Below are 18,932 nucleotides of genomic sequence, written 5' to 3' on the forward strand. Positions count from 1 at the left end.
GTGCTCATATGTGGGCACAGCATGGTGTTTTGGGCTGGCCAGAGGACTTCCACATTGGGCTGCAGATCCCAGCTCAGATTGTCCCAGTGTGCCAGAGTTCAGTGGCTTGGTAGACGTGGCATGCGGTGGGAGTGCCTCCTTCCCACGCTATTCCATCAAGGTTTGGTCCATATCCCCCTGCAGGTTTTGGTGCTGCATCTAGGGGGGAATGACTTGGGTTGTGTTAAAGGCAAGGACCTTATTGTGCAGGACTTGGCCGTTTTTCGGGTTATCTGGCACAGTTGGCCAGGGATAGCTATTATCTGGTCCTGCTTGCTTCCAAGAATTGGAATGCTTGGAATATGGGAGCTATTGATGTGGCTTGGTGGAAAGTCAACAGAGAAATAGCATTGGGGCTATACAAGCAGTGATGGGATCATCACTCTCCAGGAAATCACCTGGACAAGGAGGGAGCTTTACAGACAGGATGGTGTGCACCTGTCTGATGCAGGAAACAACATATTTCTGTCTGATCTGCAAAGGGGCCAGCGGGAAGTTCTTCAGTACAGGTGGGGTGAGTTTGACAAGCAATAGGCTTGTCAATCCTGGTGGCAGCTGGGACAGGCAAAGGAGAATGAACTTAGGGATGGTGAGCAGCCAGAGGCACATTGTGGTGACAGGTGATGCCTGAGGCCTCCCGAATGGGTTTGCGGCTTGGTGGAGGAATAAGGGTTTCCTGGGAGACTGACTCACCTCACTCACCCAGGAGCTTGGTGGCCCTGGAGGGGGTAACAGGGGAAGGTCTACCTCCCTCATAAGGGGCAGTCCGGAGGGGTGGTGATGCTGTCACACCACCCCTCAGGCTGGGTATGTTTTCGCCCATTATAGTGCCAGCTAGCTGCTTGGCATAGTTCAGTGCCCATCCTAGGTTTCCCCTTTGCAGATATTTCAAGAAATGCCCAATTTCAATCTAAGAAATGCCCAATTTCAATCCAAGCACTTGCGTCTGTCTCTTCATTACCCCGTCTCTGCTTGCAACTGTCAGTGTCATGTTTCAGCCAGCTCCCATAGTCACACTACGGTATGATGAGGAATGTGACAAAGAGTAATAGAATATTGGCAACTGACTAATATATAGAGAAATAATCACTGCTTGGATAGAACCCAGAAAGTTTTAGGCACAGGTTCCCAACCCCATCCAGAAGTCCCTTGAGCCCATGTATTGCTTCCTAAAATCCTATTTGACGATTCAAAGAAGTTGCTGTTTTGAAATTGCTAGATTGGTGCCTAACTCACTCTTATGTCACACAATTCTCACCAAGTACAAATCGTAATTCATAACCAATGATTTTCATAAATATACTCTTGCAAAATTATAGCATAACCATCCAATCCTCAAAGCTCAGATCTGCTATAAAAATCTATATGAAAATGCAGTCAAATAAGGCAATGAGCATAATTGCAAATGTTGAATGATCAAGAAGCTGCCTAAAAGTAAGCTATCTACAAGTGAACATGGCCATACTGAAATCTCAGCTCAGGTACCAACTCATCTCTGTGGTCTCAGGAAAACTTTTGAATTATGATCCAACAGTTGGAATCCTGTTTATATGGAGCAGCTCTCCTGGAATTGTGCCACTTCAGAAAGCAGGCTGGTAATGCTTCCTAGCCCCCCACTCCCACACACATCAAAAATTTCCTGCACATAAAACTAAGCATTTCAGGAAGAAGGCTAGAACATCTCCCTTTGGCATGCCGGCCTATCACGGCTGACTTTGGGGGAAAAAAAAAAGCTCGTACGCAAATGGGCGCCGCCATTTGCGTCCCTTATTTGGGCACATGTAGTCTACGTAAAGATTTACGTAGACTACGGCGAAAATAAGGGCAACGCTATTTGTACGAATCCCCTTACCTGCCGTCTGTGGGGGGTCCGCTGGGGAGGAAGGCGATCCATTCCGCCCCCCCGGAATCTGTCCAGGTTGGCTCTGCGTCGAACCTGCGGAGCCGGTTGCCAGCTCTGCAGGCTGGAGAAAGTCAATATGGCTGGAAGCCATTGCCATGCTGTATCTCTGTCTAAGTCAGTCCCCTGGACACAAATGGTGTAGTGGGCGCCATTTGCGGCCATAAAGCTGGTCCGTTACCCTAAATGTAGCCATTTACGGCTGCATTTAGGCTAATCGACTGGCTTTACGGCCACAAATGGCATCCACTATGCCATTTGCATCCCTGTTTTTGGCTGTGATAGGCTACACAAATATTTGCGTAGCCTATCGCATGAACAAGGACACAGAGAGAGGCTGGGTGAGGGGATCAGGGTGGTGGTGAATGGCTCCCTTGAGGAGGGAGTGATGCCATCCACTCTCAAGGAGGCAGTGATGAGACCGCTTTTATAAAAGCCCTCCTTGGATCCCCAAGTTTTGAACAACTTTTGCCCAGTTTTGAATCTGCCAGTTTGGGGCAAGGTGATTGAGTGGGTGATGGCGAAGCAGTTGAAGGCACACTTGGAAGAAGCCGATTATCTAGATCCATTTCAATCAGGCTTCAGGCCTGGGCATGGGACAGAAACAGCCTTGGTCACCTTGGTGGATGATATGAGGAGGGCTTTGGAGAGGGGCAAATGCTCCTTCCTTGTTCTCCTCGACCTCTCAGCAGCTTTTGATACCGTTGACCACAATATCCTCCTGGACCGCCTGGAGGGGTTAGGCATTGGAGACACCGTATTATGGTGGGTCTGTTCCTTCCTCTCCAGGAAGTACCAGAGGGTAGCACTGGGAGAGGGTTCGGACCTGTGGCCGCTCACTTGTGGGGTGCCACAGGGTTCCATCCTCTCCCTGATGCTATTTACCATCTATATGAAGCTGCTGGGGGCTATCATCAGGAGGTTTGGGGTACAGTGTCATCAATATGCAGATGACATGCAACTCTACCTCTCATTTAAATCTTCACCAAGGTTGGCTGTAGAATCACTGTCCAAATGTCTGGAGACGGTGAGTGGCTGAATGGGGAGGAATAAGCTGAAGCTGAACCCTGACAAGACCGAAGTACTTTTGGTGGGAGACAAGAGGAGGTTGGGGGATGTTGACCTGGTGTTGAATGGGGTACGGCTACCCTTGAAAGACCAGGTCCACAGCCTGGGGGTCATTTTAGACTCCCAGCTGTCCATGGAGGCTCAGGTGTCAGCCGTGAGCTGGACAGCATTGTACCAACTCCATCTGATACGGTGGCTGCGCCCTTACCTTCCTGGCCATCTGCTCCCATCGGTAGTATATGCCCAGGTCTCCTCTCGTTTAGACTACTGTAATGCGCTCTATGTGGGGTTACCCTTGAAGATGGTTCAGAAGCTGCAGCTGGTGCAGAACACGGCGGCTCGCCTGATTAAAGGCAGCTGCCAGCATGATCACATCACTCCGGTGCTGAAGGAGTTGCACTGGTTACCAGTTGTTTTCCAGGCCAAATTCAAGGTGTTGATTTTGACCTTTAAAACCCTACATGGTTCTGGCCCAGCCTAACTCAAGGACCACCTCCAGCAACACCAGACAGGCCGCTTAACAAGATCAGCCTCGGATGGCCTTCTCTCTGTTCCATCAGCCAGGACAGCTAGGCTGGTGAGGACTAGGGAGAGGGCCCTCTCTGTGGTGGCTCCCACTCGGTGGAACTCCCTCCCTAGGAAACTCCGCCATGCCCCCTCTTTAATGAGCTTCCACTACACATTCAAAACGTGGCTGTTCAGGCAGGCTTTTGGGGTGGATTAAGGTATTTTTAGAAATATGTTTTAATGTAAAATTGTATTGTTTTAAAACTGTTTGTATTGATGTACATCACCCAAAGTGGCCAGGTGACCAGCCAGATGGGCGATTAAGAAATTAAACAAACAAACAAACAAATAAATAAGATCTGGCCACCAGGAGGGGCAGAACATGCAGAGGGAGGAGGGAGGACAGTGGAGGAGGAGGGAATGAACTTTGCTGTGAGTCAGCCTCCAGCCTCTCTCAAAATGAGTCATTTGCTCATTGTGAGAGAGGTGGTGTTACTGGAGAGGAGAGGACTAGAAGCTAGAGGAGTGGTCTCCAAAGTGGGGTGAATGCACCCCAGGGCGGGTGATGCAAGACAATCCATTGGGGTGCACGAGCCGCCTGATAATTGAGCAGTCTCCTGCTGCCCTGACGAGCTGCTGTTGTATGCAATGATGGAGGTGGTGGCGGCAGCAGTATGGAGCTGAGAGGGAAGCTCCATGGCATTTCTCTCTCCACTCTAGTCCTATCCTGCCTCTGCTGCAGCCATTGGGAGCAACTGTGCCAGTCTCTGCCAGGCATGGCAGAGGAAGCCTTAACCCTTCCCACTCTCCTTTGGCAGAACAAAGCCGAGAAGAAAGCACGTGCTATGACAGCTATGTTAGTGTCTCTCCATCCCACCCTTCTGTAATGGTTTGTTCATTTAAAAATCCAGAAAATGCCACTGTAGTTGCTTATCTCCCCCCCCCCCACACCCGCATACCTTTTCAATTCTCTTTCAGGCATTAGTTTGCCCTTACTTTGATTCTGCCTCCTTTCCTTGTTCTTGGCTCCCCTCCACCACCCCTTCTCAATTTCTGAATTCCTTCCCTTCCCATTTTTGATCTCTTTTCCCTAAAACAACAAAAAAACCTTTCTCTTTTGTTAGGATTATAGTCTCCCCGCCCCCATTTGCTTGTAGTTTAGTGTTTGCTTTTCTTTTGCTCATGTGTGTGTGTGTGTGTGCTTGTGCTTTATGGACAAGCAAATAGTGTGTGTCAAAGCAGTCCACATAGTCCACATATACTACTACACTGTGTGTTGCAAAGCAAGCAAGCCCAATATGAGGCATCTTCGGGGTCTTGGCAGGGGCAGAGGAGGGTGAGGTGCTGCTGTGCCTTCCTGGCAGGGTTGCTGTGTTGCTTCCTGCCACTGCCAGACCAGCAGACAACTGTCCTTGCTCTTCGTTCAAGTCAATGTGCCCACCTGGCAGGGTTGCTACCTTTGTTTGCTTCCTGCCTACCAGCCAGTGTTTCCCCAGGCAATTCAGCCAAAGAGACCGTGAGGTTATTGACTGTCAGTAGGAAAGTAGTACTATTTGCACTTCAAAGAAACCTACAGCAGAGTTTAGGGATAGTGACCTCCTCACTGCTTCAACACCTAACTTGATTATCCCTTTATGAACTTTGGTTTGAGTTTCTGAGAACAGCAGATTTTACGTGCACCTTACACAAAACCTAGTGGTCCAAACCGTCTGAGATTTGGTAGGTGAGATGCCCTCCAGGGGGGCTGAGAGGGGCCCAGATTTCAAGCACTTCCATGGAAACAGTGAAAAGTTATAGCTCTTTGCTTTGAGAGTTTATATGGAAAAAAACAAATTTTACCTCTACCTATCACAAAATCTAGTGAGCCAAACTGAACTTTGGCAGGTGGGATGCCCTCCAGGGGGCTGAGAGGGCCCAGATTTCAAGCACTTCTGTGGAAACAGTGAAAAGTAAGAGAGCTTCGGTTATTGGGTGGTATAGAAATGAAATAAATAAATAAATAAATAAAAAGTATATAGTTTTTATAGCTCTTTGCTTTGAGAGTTTTTGTGGAAAAAATCTAATTTCACCTGTACCTAGCACAAAAACCACTGGGCCAAACTGCCTGACATTTGGCAGGTGGAGTCTACTCCCAGGGGGCTGAGAGTTCTCCAAATGTCATGTATGTATCATAAAAACTGAAAAAGTTATGGCCATTTGTGTTTTCCCATGCAAGTCAAGGGGGAAACACCCCAAACGAGTGATTCGGACGTCCAAATCTCTCTTCAGATCTGGATCTGAGTCGAAGCGGAGGGGGTCCGAATCAGACCAAAGAGGAGCGGGGCCTTTTTGGAAGATCCAATGCAGCATCTGAAAGGGAGTGGGGGATCCGTGCACAGCCCTAATATGCATTTGGTGGGGTGTCAGAAGAATACAGTTTCTTATAATATTTTTATTTTATTTATTTATTTCATTTCATTTCTATACCGCCCAATAGCCAAAGCTCTCTAATAATAATTAGGAAATTCATTTTTCAATCTCCTTTGGAAAGATAATGTCTATGTTTTGGATCTTCATTGGAGACATCAGTATCATTTTTGTTCCTTCTTTAGTTGATTGTGTAGCATGTAATTGGTTTTGTTACTTTTATTATTAATATTTATTTATTATTAACATTTATATACCACCTCATTTGCTAAAAAGCCATCAAGATGGTGCACAACAATTTAAAACAATAAAACCTTAAAACAATAAAATAAGATTAGAACATTAAAACTACATAATTTAAAAGGATAGATTAAAAAGATGTGTCTTCACAGCCTTTCTAAAAGCCACGAGTGTGGGGGACAATCGTAGTTCTTGCAGGAGCCAATTCCACAGTCTGGGAGTGACAAAGGAGAAAGCTCTTTCATGTGTGCCCAACGAATGGGACTTTGTGGGTCATGGTACCCTCAAAAGTGCCTCTCCTGCAGATCTTGATACCTGGACAGGTTCACAAAGGAGACAGGTGGTAGCTCAGATAGCCAGGTCCTAAACCATGTAGGGCTTTAAAAGTTAAAACCGATGCCTTTAATCAAGACCAGAAAGCAATTGGCAACATTTTTCAATGCTCTTAGAGACCTCGTATATTTTTCTGCCTCATAATTTTATTCAAGATCCTGTTGTTTCTTTACAATTAGTAATTGCTAAAAGATATCAGCAAGTCATGACTTCTTTTTGAACGACCATATCTTCCCATATGAATCTGCCATGGGTTACAGTCAATCTTGGGATGCCCTACTTTATATCTCACCAACTAAAGAAGTCTGGTGGGAATAGGGTTGGCGGAGAATTTCTCCCCGAAACTTCGGGGGGCCAAGCGCCAACGTGTTCGGCCCCCCGAACAAGTTTCGGGGAGAAATCCTCTGAACCCCCCCCACCCCCCGCACCCCCCCCCGGGACGGGACTTACCTTCACCGAATGTCCCTCCCGGTGGCTGGTCCGGCTGGCGGGTCGGCGGGTGTTCGAGCGAGGCGGGAGCGGCAGCCGGACTTTCGACCGGCTGCCCCCGCCGCCATTGCAATGAAAGAAAAAAAAAAAACGCCCCCTGATAGGCTACGTGACGATTGACGTAGCCTATCACGGCTGACTTTGCAGATCTAGCCGTGATAGGCTACGTGAATCGTCACGTAGCCTATCAGGGGGCGTTTTTTTTTTTTTTTAACTTTCGCGTTCGCGGCCGGAAGCCTCCTCCCTGGCCTGAATTTCGGCCGGGGTGAGGCGGGAAGCCTCCCCTCCGGCCTGAATTTCGGCCGGGGCGAGGCGGGAAGCCTCCCCCCCCGGCCTGAACTTCGCGGGGGGACCAGCGAAGCGCCTCCCCCCCACCGCGAACGTCCTTCGAGGACAGGTAAGTGACTTTCGTCCACCCCTAGGTGGGAACAACCAGACCCTTTTCTATGGCAGTACCCCAATTATGGAATTCCTTCCTCAAAGAGGCTGAACTAACCCCATTCCTGTAAAAATGTTTTGATCATGATATGAATGGTTTAACTTTTCATCTATTCTGGCATCTGTATCTCTGTCTTTAATTCTATTTAATATTGCTTTATTAATTTTATTGGATTTTATTGTATTGCATTGTAAACCACCTTAGGGATCCTTGTAAGAACTGAAAAGCAGTCTAGAAATGCTTTAGAAATGTACAAAGAATATTTTACTAGTCTAGCAATTTTCCACAAATCCCATCCCTCCCCGTTGCAGCAATTTTCATGAGTACCTCTACTTACCACTTCATGTGCATCCTAAATAGTAATCCATAGGGGAGATTCATAGCTCAGTGGCAGAGCACATATTTTACATGCAGAAAGTCCCAGGTACAGTCCCCAATCTGAAAACCTGTGGAGACACTGCCAGTCCTATTGACAATACTGAGAGATGGACCAATGATGGTATAAGGCCACTTCCTTTGTTTGTAACCAGCCTGATTGTAGTAACGTATTTTTTCCTATCTACAACAGATTTATCTTGAAAAAGAATGTTATTTCAACACCATTGTTCAATAATGCTATCATAGCCTAAAGGGCACTATTTGTAATGCTGTTGGAGCATTGTTTGAATATGTGTATGAGTTAATATTAACCTTTGAAACAGACCAAAGAAAAAGGGTTCCATCCCAAAAGTTATCCCAGTGTAGCTGTTAAAGAAAGCATAGCCAAGAATCTTGGGGTAATAATGCCTCCAAATAACAATGAAAGATTTAGCTAGTGCTTCTGAGCTTTTTCCATTTGAGGCAATCTTTCTTATTATAGCTAGTATTCCATTAAAATCTCCAGGCCACAGTATTGCTCCTTCAGTCCTATCAATTCCATGACTCCTACAAAGAAAATCCTTTTATTTCTCCCCAAATCCTTTACTGATATAATATCAGTTAACACCCAGTTTTATTGTGTAGGTTAAAGATGATAAAAGATGAATATCCATCATCATCATCATCATCATCATCATCCTGATCGTATTTGTAATAAATCTTTCCTAATTCCAGAGCATCACAGAATCTTTCTTTCCCCTACTTGACCTCTTGCAGAAAAGCTAGATCTCCCTTTTCTTTCCTTAAAAGCATACTTAAGGTCTTCTTTTGTTACCAGAATGAAAGGCCTTTAATATTCAGTGACAAAATCTTCATCCTAGACATATTCAAATAAAGAAGGGAAAAAAGAAGACTCCCAAATAAATAAAAATTACATATGTAATCCTAATTAACAATCCATTCTTGTAGCTGTATATTTGCAATTGTAGTTGGACATTGCTTATGGTGTTGTCGAAATATCAGCAGCTTAGCCACATCTACAGTTTTTATTGCAGCCCATCTGCTTTGCACATGGACTAATAATGTAAAAAGAACAGCCAGCTATATCAAGTTTTGTTATTCCATAGCTTATTGATTAGAAACATATAGTCAATCCTTCTCTAAAGTGTCATGAGAGTATATATGCCAATATTTGAATTTCTTGACTCTTATTAATTGGTTTCTTCCCATTACAACTTAAATTCAGTATTCCTCTTTATCTCTCCAAGTCTTAAAAATCTAATGATTACATCCTTTGGTGCTTTCAGTCTTCATGAAGCTCTTGAACTGATTCTATATATAGGTTCATTCCCCACTGCACAATTATTTTCAAGATCCAAGTAAGCCATGTACAGCTGCTCTAAACAGACAGTCAATTGATATTTTACAACACATTCGGGAAGCCTTCATAGATTCAGCTATCTTCTAATATCATTTCCCACAATTTCTAACTTGTCTTTCAGTTGTGTTATGTCATCACAATGCAAGTGAAACATAATATGATCCTCTCTTATGTCTCTCTCATGCTGGCCTTATAATGTTACATTTACCTGTTGTTTAGTTTTAATTGATATTTTCTATTTTTATTGTAATTGTTTTTATCTTTTGCTGAAGCTGCTTTGTAAGAATATTGTCCCCTTCCTCCCATAGACAGAGAAAAAGAAAGAGAGAGAGAAGGCAAGGAAGGATGAATGAAAAACATTTCACTTAATTCACTCCTGTGGAGTATCAGCTATTTGGATTAAGGATGGGATGTCAGAGAATTCTGCAACGGAATCAACTGAGCAAATTCCTATGAATCCGACCTGCGGATTCCATAGTGGATTGGCTTTTCTGGAGTCACCCAGATTCCATGGGCTTGCGGACCATTTTTTTTTTTAACTTTCCTGAATTTTACACATATTTAGTTGTAGAAAAAATATATAAAATATAAAAACCACTGGCTGAAAATACTTATTTCCCCCATAGGCTAAAGCATGAAAATGTGCATTGTGAGGGGATTTGGGGATGGGGGTGGGATTTGCACATTTTAGCAAGTGTGAAATAAATCTTTGTGCAAATTTGGTAAATTGGAAGAAATCTGATTCCACCACTGAGAGTATTATGGAATGAAAGGCACCTGACAATCTGCAAAAAGCAGATGGAACAGATTTTACAAAATCAGTCCATCCCTAATTTAGATATGTAATGCAGGAATACCTGTACTCGAGTCTTATGTAAAATATTTGCAAAACCAGATAGACAGTGAATGAGAAAAGAAAGCATTCCAATTCAGTAAAACTCTAGAAGTCAAGTCATTCAAAGGGTTCATGTTAAATAAATTTTGACAATCTTTGGGTTTCCAGTTCTCCAAATTTAGGAGGTATTGACAGGTTTCTCAGTTCTCCACATTAATCATTTTATAAAGTTACAAAACTGTCTCCCGAAAGAGATCCAGTTCCATTCTACATGTTCCACTCACTGGGTTTGCTCAGTAACCATATTTAACTAAAGTTTGACATCTTTCTAATTGCAAGAGGGATATTAAACATTATTATTGCTGTACTCATACTCAAGTTCATTTACTTCAGAGCTACATATTTTCCATAATTTTTTCAAGAAAATTAAAAGTACCTTGATGGCAATTAAGTCCTTAATTCAGTTATTTCAGTCTTAAATGTACGGGCAAATACTTAAGCATGGTTTCATTTTTGGCAAGGGATAAGCAATTAAGTACTAGAAAACAGCCACAAATATTTTTGCTTTCAGCTTACATCTGGTCAAAGTATTTGTACAATCCTTCACTTATGCAAGCAAATTATTTCATATTAAAATCAGGCCCGAAGAGATCCTAGATTCTGCTGAAATCAGTAGGAATTCAAAGGTGCCTGACATAATTCCATCACTAAAGTTGAGCATTTCCACACCTAGATAGGAGACTGCCTGAGAATTGTATGTATGCTGCTCCAAGCGCATTGGAAGGTCGTGGTTACAAGGACTAATGGAGTGGATCCAGATTTAGTTATACTCAGAGAAGACCCACTGAAATGAAATGAACTTAAGTTAGTCATGACTAACTTAAGTCCCACTGATTTCAATGGGTCTACTCTAAGCATGGCTAAATCTGATCCAACCCTTTGACTTCCCTCTGCCCATCATTGCGACAATGTTAATGAGATACAAAGAACTGCACTACCTGCCAATAAGCTTCTGCGCCATGTTTCACGTTCTGTTGTTAACTTATAAAGAACTTGGTACCAGGTTACCTCAGGGACCACCTCACCCTTATGTCACCGCCCGGTCCTTGCAGGCCTCAGGAGCAATACTTCTGACAGTGCTTCATGCACCTGAGGTTTGCCTTAGAATACCTGCAATAGAGCGTTTAGTGTGCAGCACCCACCCTCTGGAACACGGTTGCCACTGATATTAGGCAGGTGCCTTCAGTCTTGATCTTTAGATATCGTATCAAGACCTACTGTACCTCCTCATGCAGGCTTAGCCAGCATGGTTATAGTTGACTAATGATTATCTTACTGTGTTTTTATGATTATATTTCATGTTACTGTAAATCGCTTTGATAGTCCACTGGAAAGTGATATATAAATCTATGTAATAATAATAATAATAATAACAACAACAACAACAGCAGCAGCAGCATATGATCCATTATGAATATGTACATGGAAAACTACAACATGTTGATGTTTCAAGGTGCAATTTTTCAATTGGTGATTAAAAAAACTGTCTTTACCTATGTCCCAAGTGAATGGTTTTTTTTCCATTTCCTTCTTTCCAATGACATACCAAATGCAAGCCATCCAATGAGCTAGCAATGCAAACATAGACATAAGAAGCGTCAGAACAATTGTGCTGTGCTGGGAATAACGATCCAACTTTTGAAGAAGACGTAAAAGACGCAGCAATCGTACAGTCTTGAGAAGGTGGACAATGGACACCTACAAGAATAAGAAGGCAAAACAGTATTTAGCCATCTTTTCAAACAGAATCAACTTGCTTCAGTCCTGTCAGCTATGGAACCTTGTGCTCAAGTAAGTCAGGCATATACTAAGATTTTGAGCAGAGGTCAAATATATTAGCTACTTTGTTGTAACACACCCTGTGTAGGGTATGTCAAAACTGTGGGATGGCTGTTTATTTTGGAGACAGGTACAGTCAGTCATTGCAAATAATGTGAGGAGCTATCTCATCTTGTGATCTGTCTCTGTTTACCCCAATCACCAGTCTATTTCCTGGCTTTTGACATATTACCTCATGTTTCTTTTAAAATGTTTTAATGGTTTTAACATGGTGTTTTATTCTTTTATATTTGTTGTTCACAGCTCCAAAATCTTTTGAAGTGGAGCAGCATATAAACATTGTAAATATTTTTTTTAAAAATGAAAGAAGCTTGAATTTCCCATGATTGGTTTGGACACATATCTCATGACGCCTCCCGTCTAGGTCATTCCCCCTGCCCCACAAACTATATTTTTTAGAGCTATTTTCCCCCTTCCCATTCATAGGATACCTTGATATTTCTTTTTTAAAGAAGGAAAAATAATATTAACTTGACCTTGCACAACTCCAGCTATTTCATGATCCTACGAAAACATCTCAAGGCCTCTCCCTTTTTCACACATTGCATCCATTATTGGTGGGTATAGATGGGTGAAGACTATTGTGCACAGCTGTAATTGATAACTGAGCATTATTTATTTATTAGGAACCCATACTTTCAAGCATATGGAGTTTTTATATGCAGTAAATGCATGAAGCTTACTTAGACAACAATGAAAGGAAAGGGGAAATGATCAGGAGGGCTTGTGTACCGCCCCTATAAACAGCTGTTAATTTCCTATGGGTGATAAGTGATAAAAGGAACTGCCCATATGTCCATCCTGTATACCAGTCCAACTACCCCCAACCCAAATGCTGATCTAACATTCTCAGTAGTAGAGGAGAATAATTCTGCTTTCAGAACAACCCTAAAAAATTCTAGGATCTGTACAAAGAATAAAAAAATAACACAAACTCTGCCCTCAGGCTTACATTCTAAAAGTGCAAGCCTATGCAAGCTTACTCAGAAGTAAGTCCCAGTGTGTTCAAAAGGCTCTACTCCCTGGTTAGTGTGCACAGAATTATAATCAAAAAGACACAATACAAAAGGAAAAAGATATGGGGAGGGAAGAGGAAAAGCAGCAAATTCAGGTAGAAGTAGAATGGCCACTGAAAAGACAGTGGGAGAGGAGGAGCTTCTGTGTGCTCCTCTAAGAAAGTGTTACGTATGCTTAAGCTCACATTTCATTTTTATGTGAAATAAAAATAAAATCCCAATTTTAAAAAATGCTGTGATAATTTTGCAAATGAGTGTAATAAATCATCTATAATTATTTCTCATTACACATTCCAAATGTTTTTTATTCCCTTCTGCAGTGTTCAGTCTGTCACTGTAAGATTTGAAATACATACAGAAAGTATAATTTCACAACCATACCTTTAGAAAAGACACAATGAAGAATCAATACTCATATTTTGTGACTAGATTTGATTTGCTCACAAGTACTAGGCCAGCTGAATTTGGTTAAGCAACTGAGATGAGTTAGCTTAAGCTTTTCAGCCAAGAGACAAATGCCTTACCCTGTGTCCAGCTTGCCTGGCCACAGGGAGGCTGTTGCAGGCGGAGGGGCGGGGAGGCAGGGGGGAACACCACTGGCATTTAGCTGGTGGTGCCACAGGCTGGGGAGGGATTTAGGAGGTGTTTTAGCCTGTGGGGTCCTGCTCTCCAGCCTCTTTGAATCGCAGCTCCCTCACCCCCTGTATGCAGGGTGGGCTCTGCTGGTCGTCCTTGGCGGGGGGGGAGTAGGAATTTTTGGCCCATAGTCTGATTGGCCTGGGCTATGTGACTTTTCACCTCCTTCACACTGTAAGCAGGGTAGGGATGGGAGAGAAATCCTCCATGGACCCCAGCGAGGCCGGATTCAAAAGAATCCTCCCCCCCGGAGTCCGTGGAGGATCAGAAGACTTACCTCCACCTCCAGGAGGAATCCTCACCGGCCAGATCCTCCCCGCCGGCTGGCTCTAGAGCACCAGCAATACGGCCACCATTGCCATATCGCTGGCTGGGCACATTGACTGCGGATGCAAATGGCACCCACTACGCTATTTGCGGCCGTAAAGGCCTTAGTTTAAGGTAAATGCAGCCGTAAATGGCTGCATTTACCTTAAACTAAGGCCTTTATGGCCACAAATGGTGTCCTGGACGCCATTTGCATCCGTGCTTTTCAGTAATGCAATAGGCTACGCAAATATTTGTGTAGCCTATCACGTTAATGAAAAGCACAGCCGCAAATGGCGTCTAGGACGCCATTTGTGGCCGTAAAGGCCTTAGTTTAAGGTAAATGCAGCCATTTACGGCTGCATTTACCTTAAACTAAGGTCTTTACGGCCGCAAATGGCGTCCTGGACGCCATTTGCATTCGCAGTCAGTAGTCCCCTTCAGCCAGCGATATGGCATGGCGGCCGTATTGCTGGCTCTTTGGAGCCAGCCGGCGGCTCCGTGGAATTGCCACGGAGTGGAGCTGGCCGAAGAGGATTCTGGGGGGAGGAACGAATCACCTCCCCCCACTGCGGACTGGACTGGCAGGTAGGGGATTCGTACATCCCTAAAGCAGGGTCAGAGTTGTGTTTAGGTAAATTTGGTTACATTTCGACTGTTAGATTAATTTGGTCACATTTCATGCACATAGGCAGGCATGGGCAGGCACCTTTAGTGGGGCAGGGTTGATGAACATTCTGAGGCACTGCTTTTCCTGAGGTTTTGTGGCCCCAGTGGGGAGATAAGGATTACCTGTAAGGCCAACTCACCTCACCGACTTGGAGTTTTGCAGCCTGGGAGAGGGTGAAAAGGGAAGGCCTCCCCTCCCCAAATGAGGTAGTCCTGAAGGGTGATGATCCTACAGACGCTACTCAGCAGGTACAGAATGTTTCACCCGATATACTGCCTGGCTAGTTGCTGGCATAGAAGAGTTGCCCATTCAGGTCCCCCCCTTTGCAGATTTTCAATAAAATGTGGCCCAAGTCTTATATCATACACGTGTCCTGTCTCTTTATTCCCCCACCCCACATTTCACTCACAAAAGCAACCAAGAGTCAGGTGGCAACTTAAAGACTAACAACGTTAATGTGGCATGAGTTTGCAAGCAACAGCCTACTTCAGCCTTCCCCAAGCTGGAGTTCCCTAGATGTATTGGACTGCAACTCCCATAATACCCAGCCAGCATGGGAATTTCAAATATACAGCTCTCCACCTGAAGGTAGGTGGGAAAGAGGAGCATTGAAGTGGCTCTCACCATTGGTAGGGCTCAACCCCTCCACCATACCGAAGTAAGCAGAACACATGGGCTCTTAAATATATTGACTGTAAAATTTCAGAATTCAGCAATTGCCAAGAAACTATTATATAATGAACAGGCAGTGCAATCTTCCTTTTTCCCAGATCCCTGATGAGTTGGGTACTATAATTCATCTACTCTTTAATTCTGAGGCTAAAGTACTGTAATACACTCAGTTCAGGACTGACCTTGAAGACTGCTGAGAGGCTTCAGTAAGATGAGCATTACACAGCAATCTGCCAATTTGCAAGAAGTACACACTCGATGTGAATTCCTCTTCCACCTGTCCCTGGGCAGAATCCAATAGGGTGTTTACGTGCCCACCAATTCTCTTCTACCCACCAGTTGTGTAGCACCAGTGGCTGCCACCACTTGTGCAATGGTGATTTAGCACAATGGGACAACCCAAAATGAGCAGAAATGCTCATTTCTGGAAGGAGGCAGGTCACTTGAGCTCACATAAGGGAGCTCCACCGACCTGCCTCCTTCCAGAAGTGAGTATTTCCCCTACGAAGCACTAAATCACCACTTGTGGAGGTCAATCAGCAGAGCAGAAAAGAATCAGCAAGGGCTTAAGCACCCTGTTGGATTCTTCCCACTGGTAGCACTTTTGTTGCGCATATAGAACTGATCTACAGGGGGGATCTGTAACTTGTTTTATAGCGAGATTGACCATGTTGGCTGATATAACAAGTCTTTATGAAAAGAGCACAGCTGACTAATCTTAGTGGTTCTCTATAGTTCTTGAACTCCATTGTCATGGAAACTGAGTCTGAGTATCTTTCAGAAGCACAGAAAGACTTGTTTTGATTTATATTGGCAAGGGATAAAAAGATGATCAATGGTTTATGTTTAGTATATTTTAGGGCACAATCCTATCAGAATAGTCATCCACCTCTGAACTTGGAGGCAGCCGACTATCCAATGCAGGGTGGGTGGAGCATGGAAGCAATCCTCTCCTCTGCACTCTGGCTGCCCTACATTTGCAGCTAGACAGCTGATTTTGGCTGGCTAGCTGGGGATGTCGGAGCAGGAGCGGGGGAGGCCGGATGGCGCATAGGAAGCTTTGTAATGACACTTCCGTGGTTTCCTCCCCTTTTCACCCATTCCACACTGCAGTTACGAGCATGAAGATGGTTAAGAACTGTGCCGCCTATGAGGGGGTGGGGAGTGTTATTTCTGGGAAGTGAGCTCAGAGGCCTGGCTCTGAGCTCAGTTCCCAGTAACTGAAAAATCCTATGGCCATCTAGACACTGTCTAGTGGCCACAGGATTGCTCTCCCATCTTTCTTTTCTTTTTAGATTAATGTTCACATGTTTTGATGTTTCAGTTGGAAGTGGCGTTTTCAGGGGCAGAAATATTTTCTGAATAAAGCCTTTAAATGTTTAACTTCTCTTGAATCTGTTCACTGCTATCCCCCCCCCAGCATCTGTTGCAGTTCTTGCACAATTACACACACACACACACACACACCCCACCTGTTTAGGGCTTCTTTCTCCTCCTTAAAATGAACCTGAGCAATCTGGGATCATGCAGAGAATGTGATGAACACTGATAATAAGGAGAACTGATTTAGAGTGAGGGCAGTGACTTCTAGCTTGGTCACATAAGTGAATCTCACCAATCAGGGATTGGATAGTGAATATTATATCATAATTTTACATAACCAATCAGATTTAGCTACATCCTCAAGTCACTGAAGGCAAACAAAAGCTATCTAGATAATATCCTTGAGTAGACAAACACTTCCATCCCATTCCCAGCAGTCCCCCTAAAATGGGGGACTCCTTTCAATTCTGATGTAAATGCTAGCGGAAATTGTCCCCTCCTTTCAGCTAAGCCCTTAACTGTTGTAAACAGCACTGACTGAAGTGGGCTAAAAATCATGAATGATCCCCCCCTCACTCTCACATGCGCATGCACACACACATACACACACACACACACACCTTAGATATTTCTAGGACAGAAAATATTTGTTAAAACCCAAAAGTTCCTTAAAGCGTTCCTAACAATATCCCAAAGATAGAAGCCAGTCAACACACACGAGCTCCCAAAATCTCAGCTCTACAATAACATTGTCACATGCTAAAGCACCTCTAGATGAAATGGTTGGGTTATAGTTTATGACTCAGCTTAAAATGCTTTAAGTTCTACATCAGATTTGCTCCCTTATTTTTTTTTTTTACCTCCATAGAGAAACAAAATACAGAATTGTTTCAGGTACTAATGTTGTGTTGTCGTCATTGCTTCTGCAGTGATTGAGCTCATACCTCACTTAATGTAGGAACCATATAGCAGGAGTGCAGAACATCAGGCCCAGGGGCCAAATCTGCCCTCCGGGGGTTCCCTAGATGGCCATGCCTCCTTCCTCTGGTCTCACCCCTTTCCCCCAGCCACCAATAGTTTGGTGTTTTCCTGGCTTTTGGGCAGTTGTTTCTGCATTCTGAAAGGTTGAAATGCCTCTCTTAAGGCTTCGTTACTGCCAGTAGAAGCTTTAAGCTAAAATACACCTACATTTTTGGCCCAATCCCCTTTGCCTTTGGCCCCACCCATGACTGGAATGTGGCCCCTGAGAGCATCTCCAAAATGGAATTTGGCCCTTGGACTGAAAGAGCTTCTGCACCCCTGCCATACAGGAACCATATGGGATGGTTGGATGGATGACATGATTACTGTACAGCAGGTTATGAAATAGCTCCCACTGGGCCCTTTATGAATTGCACCCCCCGCACACACATACACAGACACACACACAGACATAAACCAAGTGCCTCTATATTAGATGTGCTGCTACTCCTCTGAGTGTACTGTGACTTGACTGGTCATTAAATTACACTTAAGACCCTTGTTCAATATTTTTCTTGTGCTGGCTATCCCACAGGCCTTTGTAGCTTTACTCTGCTTTTGCTGGAACAATCAATACACGAAGACCATGAAGGAGAACAAGCTGCTGGGTGCTGATGGTAAGTTGTGGGAAAAGACATGCTCTGCAGACAAAAGGTCCCAGGTGTGATCCCTGGCATCTCCAAGGAAAAAAAATCCTATCTAAAATTCTGGAGAACCATTGCCTATAAGTGCAGAGTTTACAAAGCTCTGGCAGCACTATGCCAAATACTATGGCAGCAGAGGAACATGGTGGGGGGCACATGAGGCAGTGTAGACCAGGATTGGGCAGAAAGTAGATCTCCAGATGTTCTGGAGTTCAACTGTCAGCATTCTTGACCATTGGCCATGCTGGCAGGGACTTCTGGGAGTTGAAGTCCAAAACATTGGAGATCTACCTTCTGCCCAGCCCTGGTGTAGACAATACTGAGCTAGATGGACCAATGGTCTGACTCAGATTAACGAAGCTTCCTAATTAGGTCTCAGCACACTTGGAAGGGCAGCATCATTCTCCATATGGAGACAGCAGGTGAGAAATGTAAGGGTTATAATATTTATTTATTTATTATTAAATTTATTAATCGCCCATCTGGCTGGTCACCCAGCCACTCTTCATGTCCCAGTAAGCGCTGCTCTGCATTCTGCTCTCCACAAGGAAGGTGAAGGAAACATCCATGGTTATTTTCCACACCAGGACTATCATCCAGTATGCAGTAACCAAGATCTATTCCCAAGTCACATGATTCCTGTATATTGATGCTAACATAAGAATCAGCTCCCATATTTTTATTTAGAGTCTGGCACACTAAACGTGTAATGTATGTTGTTGTTTATTCGGTCAGTCACTTCCGACTCTTCG

At 44.1% G+C, this 18,932-nt stretch overlaps 1 protein-coding gene across 2 annotated transcripts in view; it reads right to left on the minus strand.

Moving 5' to 3' along the window:
- Positions 1-18,932, minus strand: part of KCNH8 (potassium voltage-gated channel subfamily H member 8) — a 297,245-nt gene that overhangs the window by 90,797 nt on the left and 187,516 nt on the right. For both annotated transcript variants that reach the window (XM_084860434.1, XM_084860433.1), the window contains exon 7: positions 11,548-11,752. In XM_084860434.1, coding sequence (XP_084716560.1) covers positions 11,548-11,752 — 205 coding nt within the window. The remainder of the gene's footprint in view (positions 1-11,547; positions 11,753-18,932) is intronic.

Source organism: Heloderma suspectum, chromosome 5 (genome assembly GCF_057233095.1).
Source record: "Heloderma suspectum isolate Gila_16-S chromosome 5, 16-S_ref, whole genome shotgun sequence".
Classification (NCBI taxonomy): domain Eukaryota; kingdom Metazoa; phylum Chordata; class Lepidosauria; order Squamata; family Helodermatidae; genus Heloderma; species Heloderma suspectum.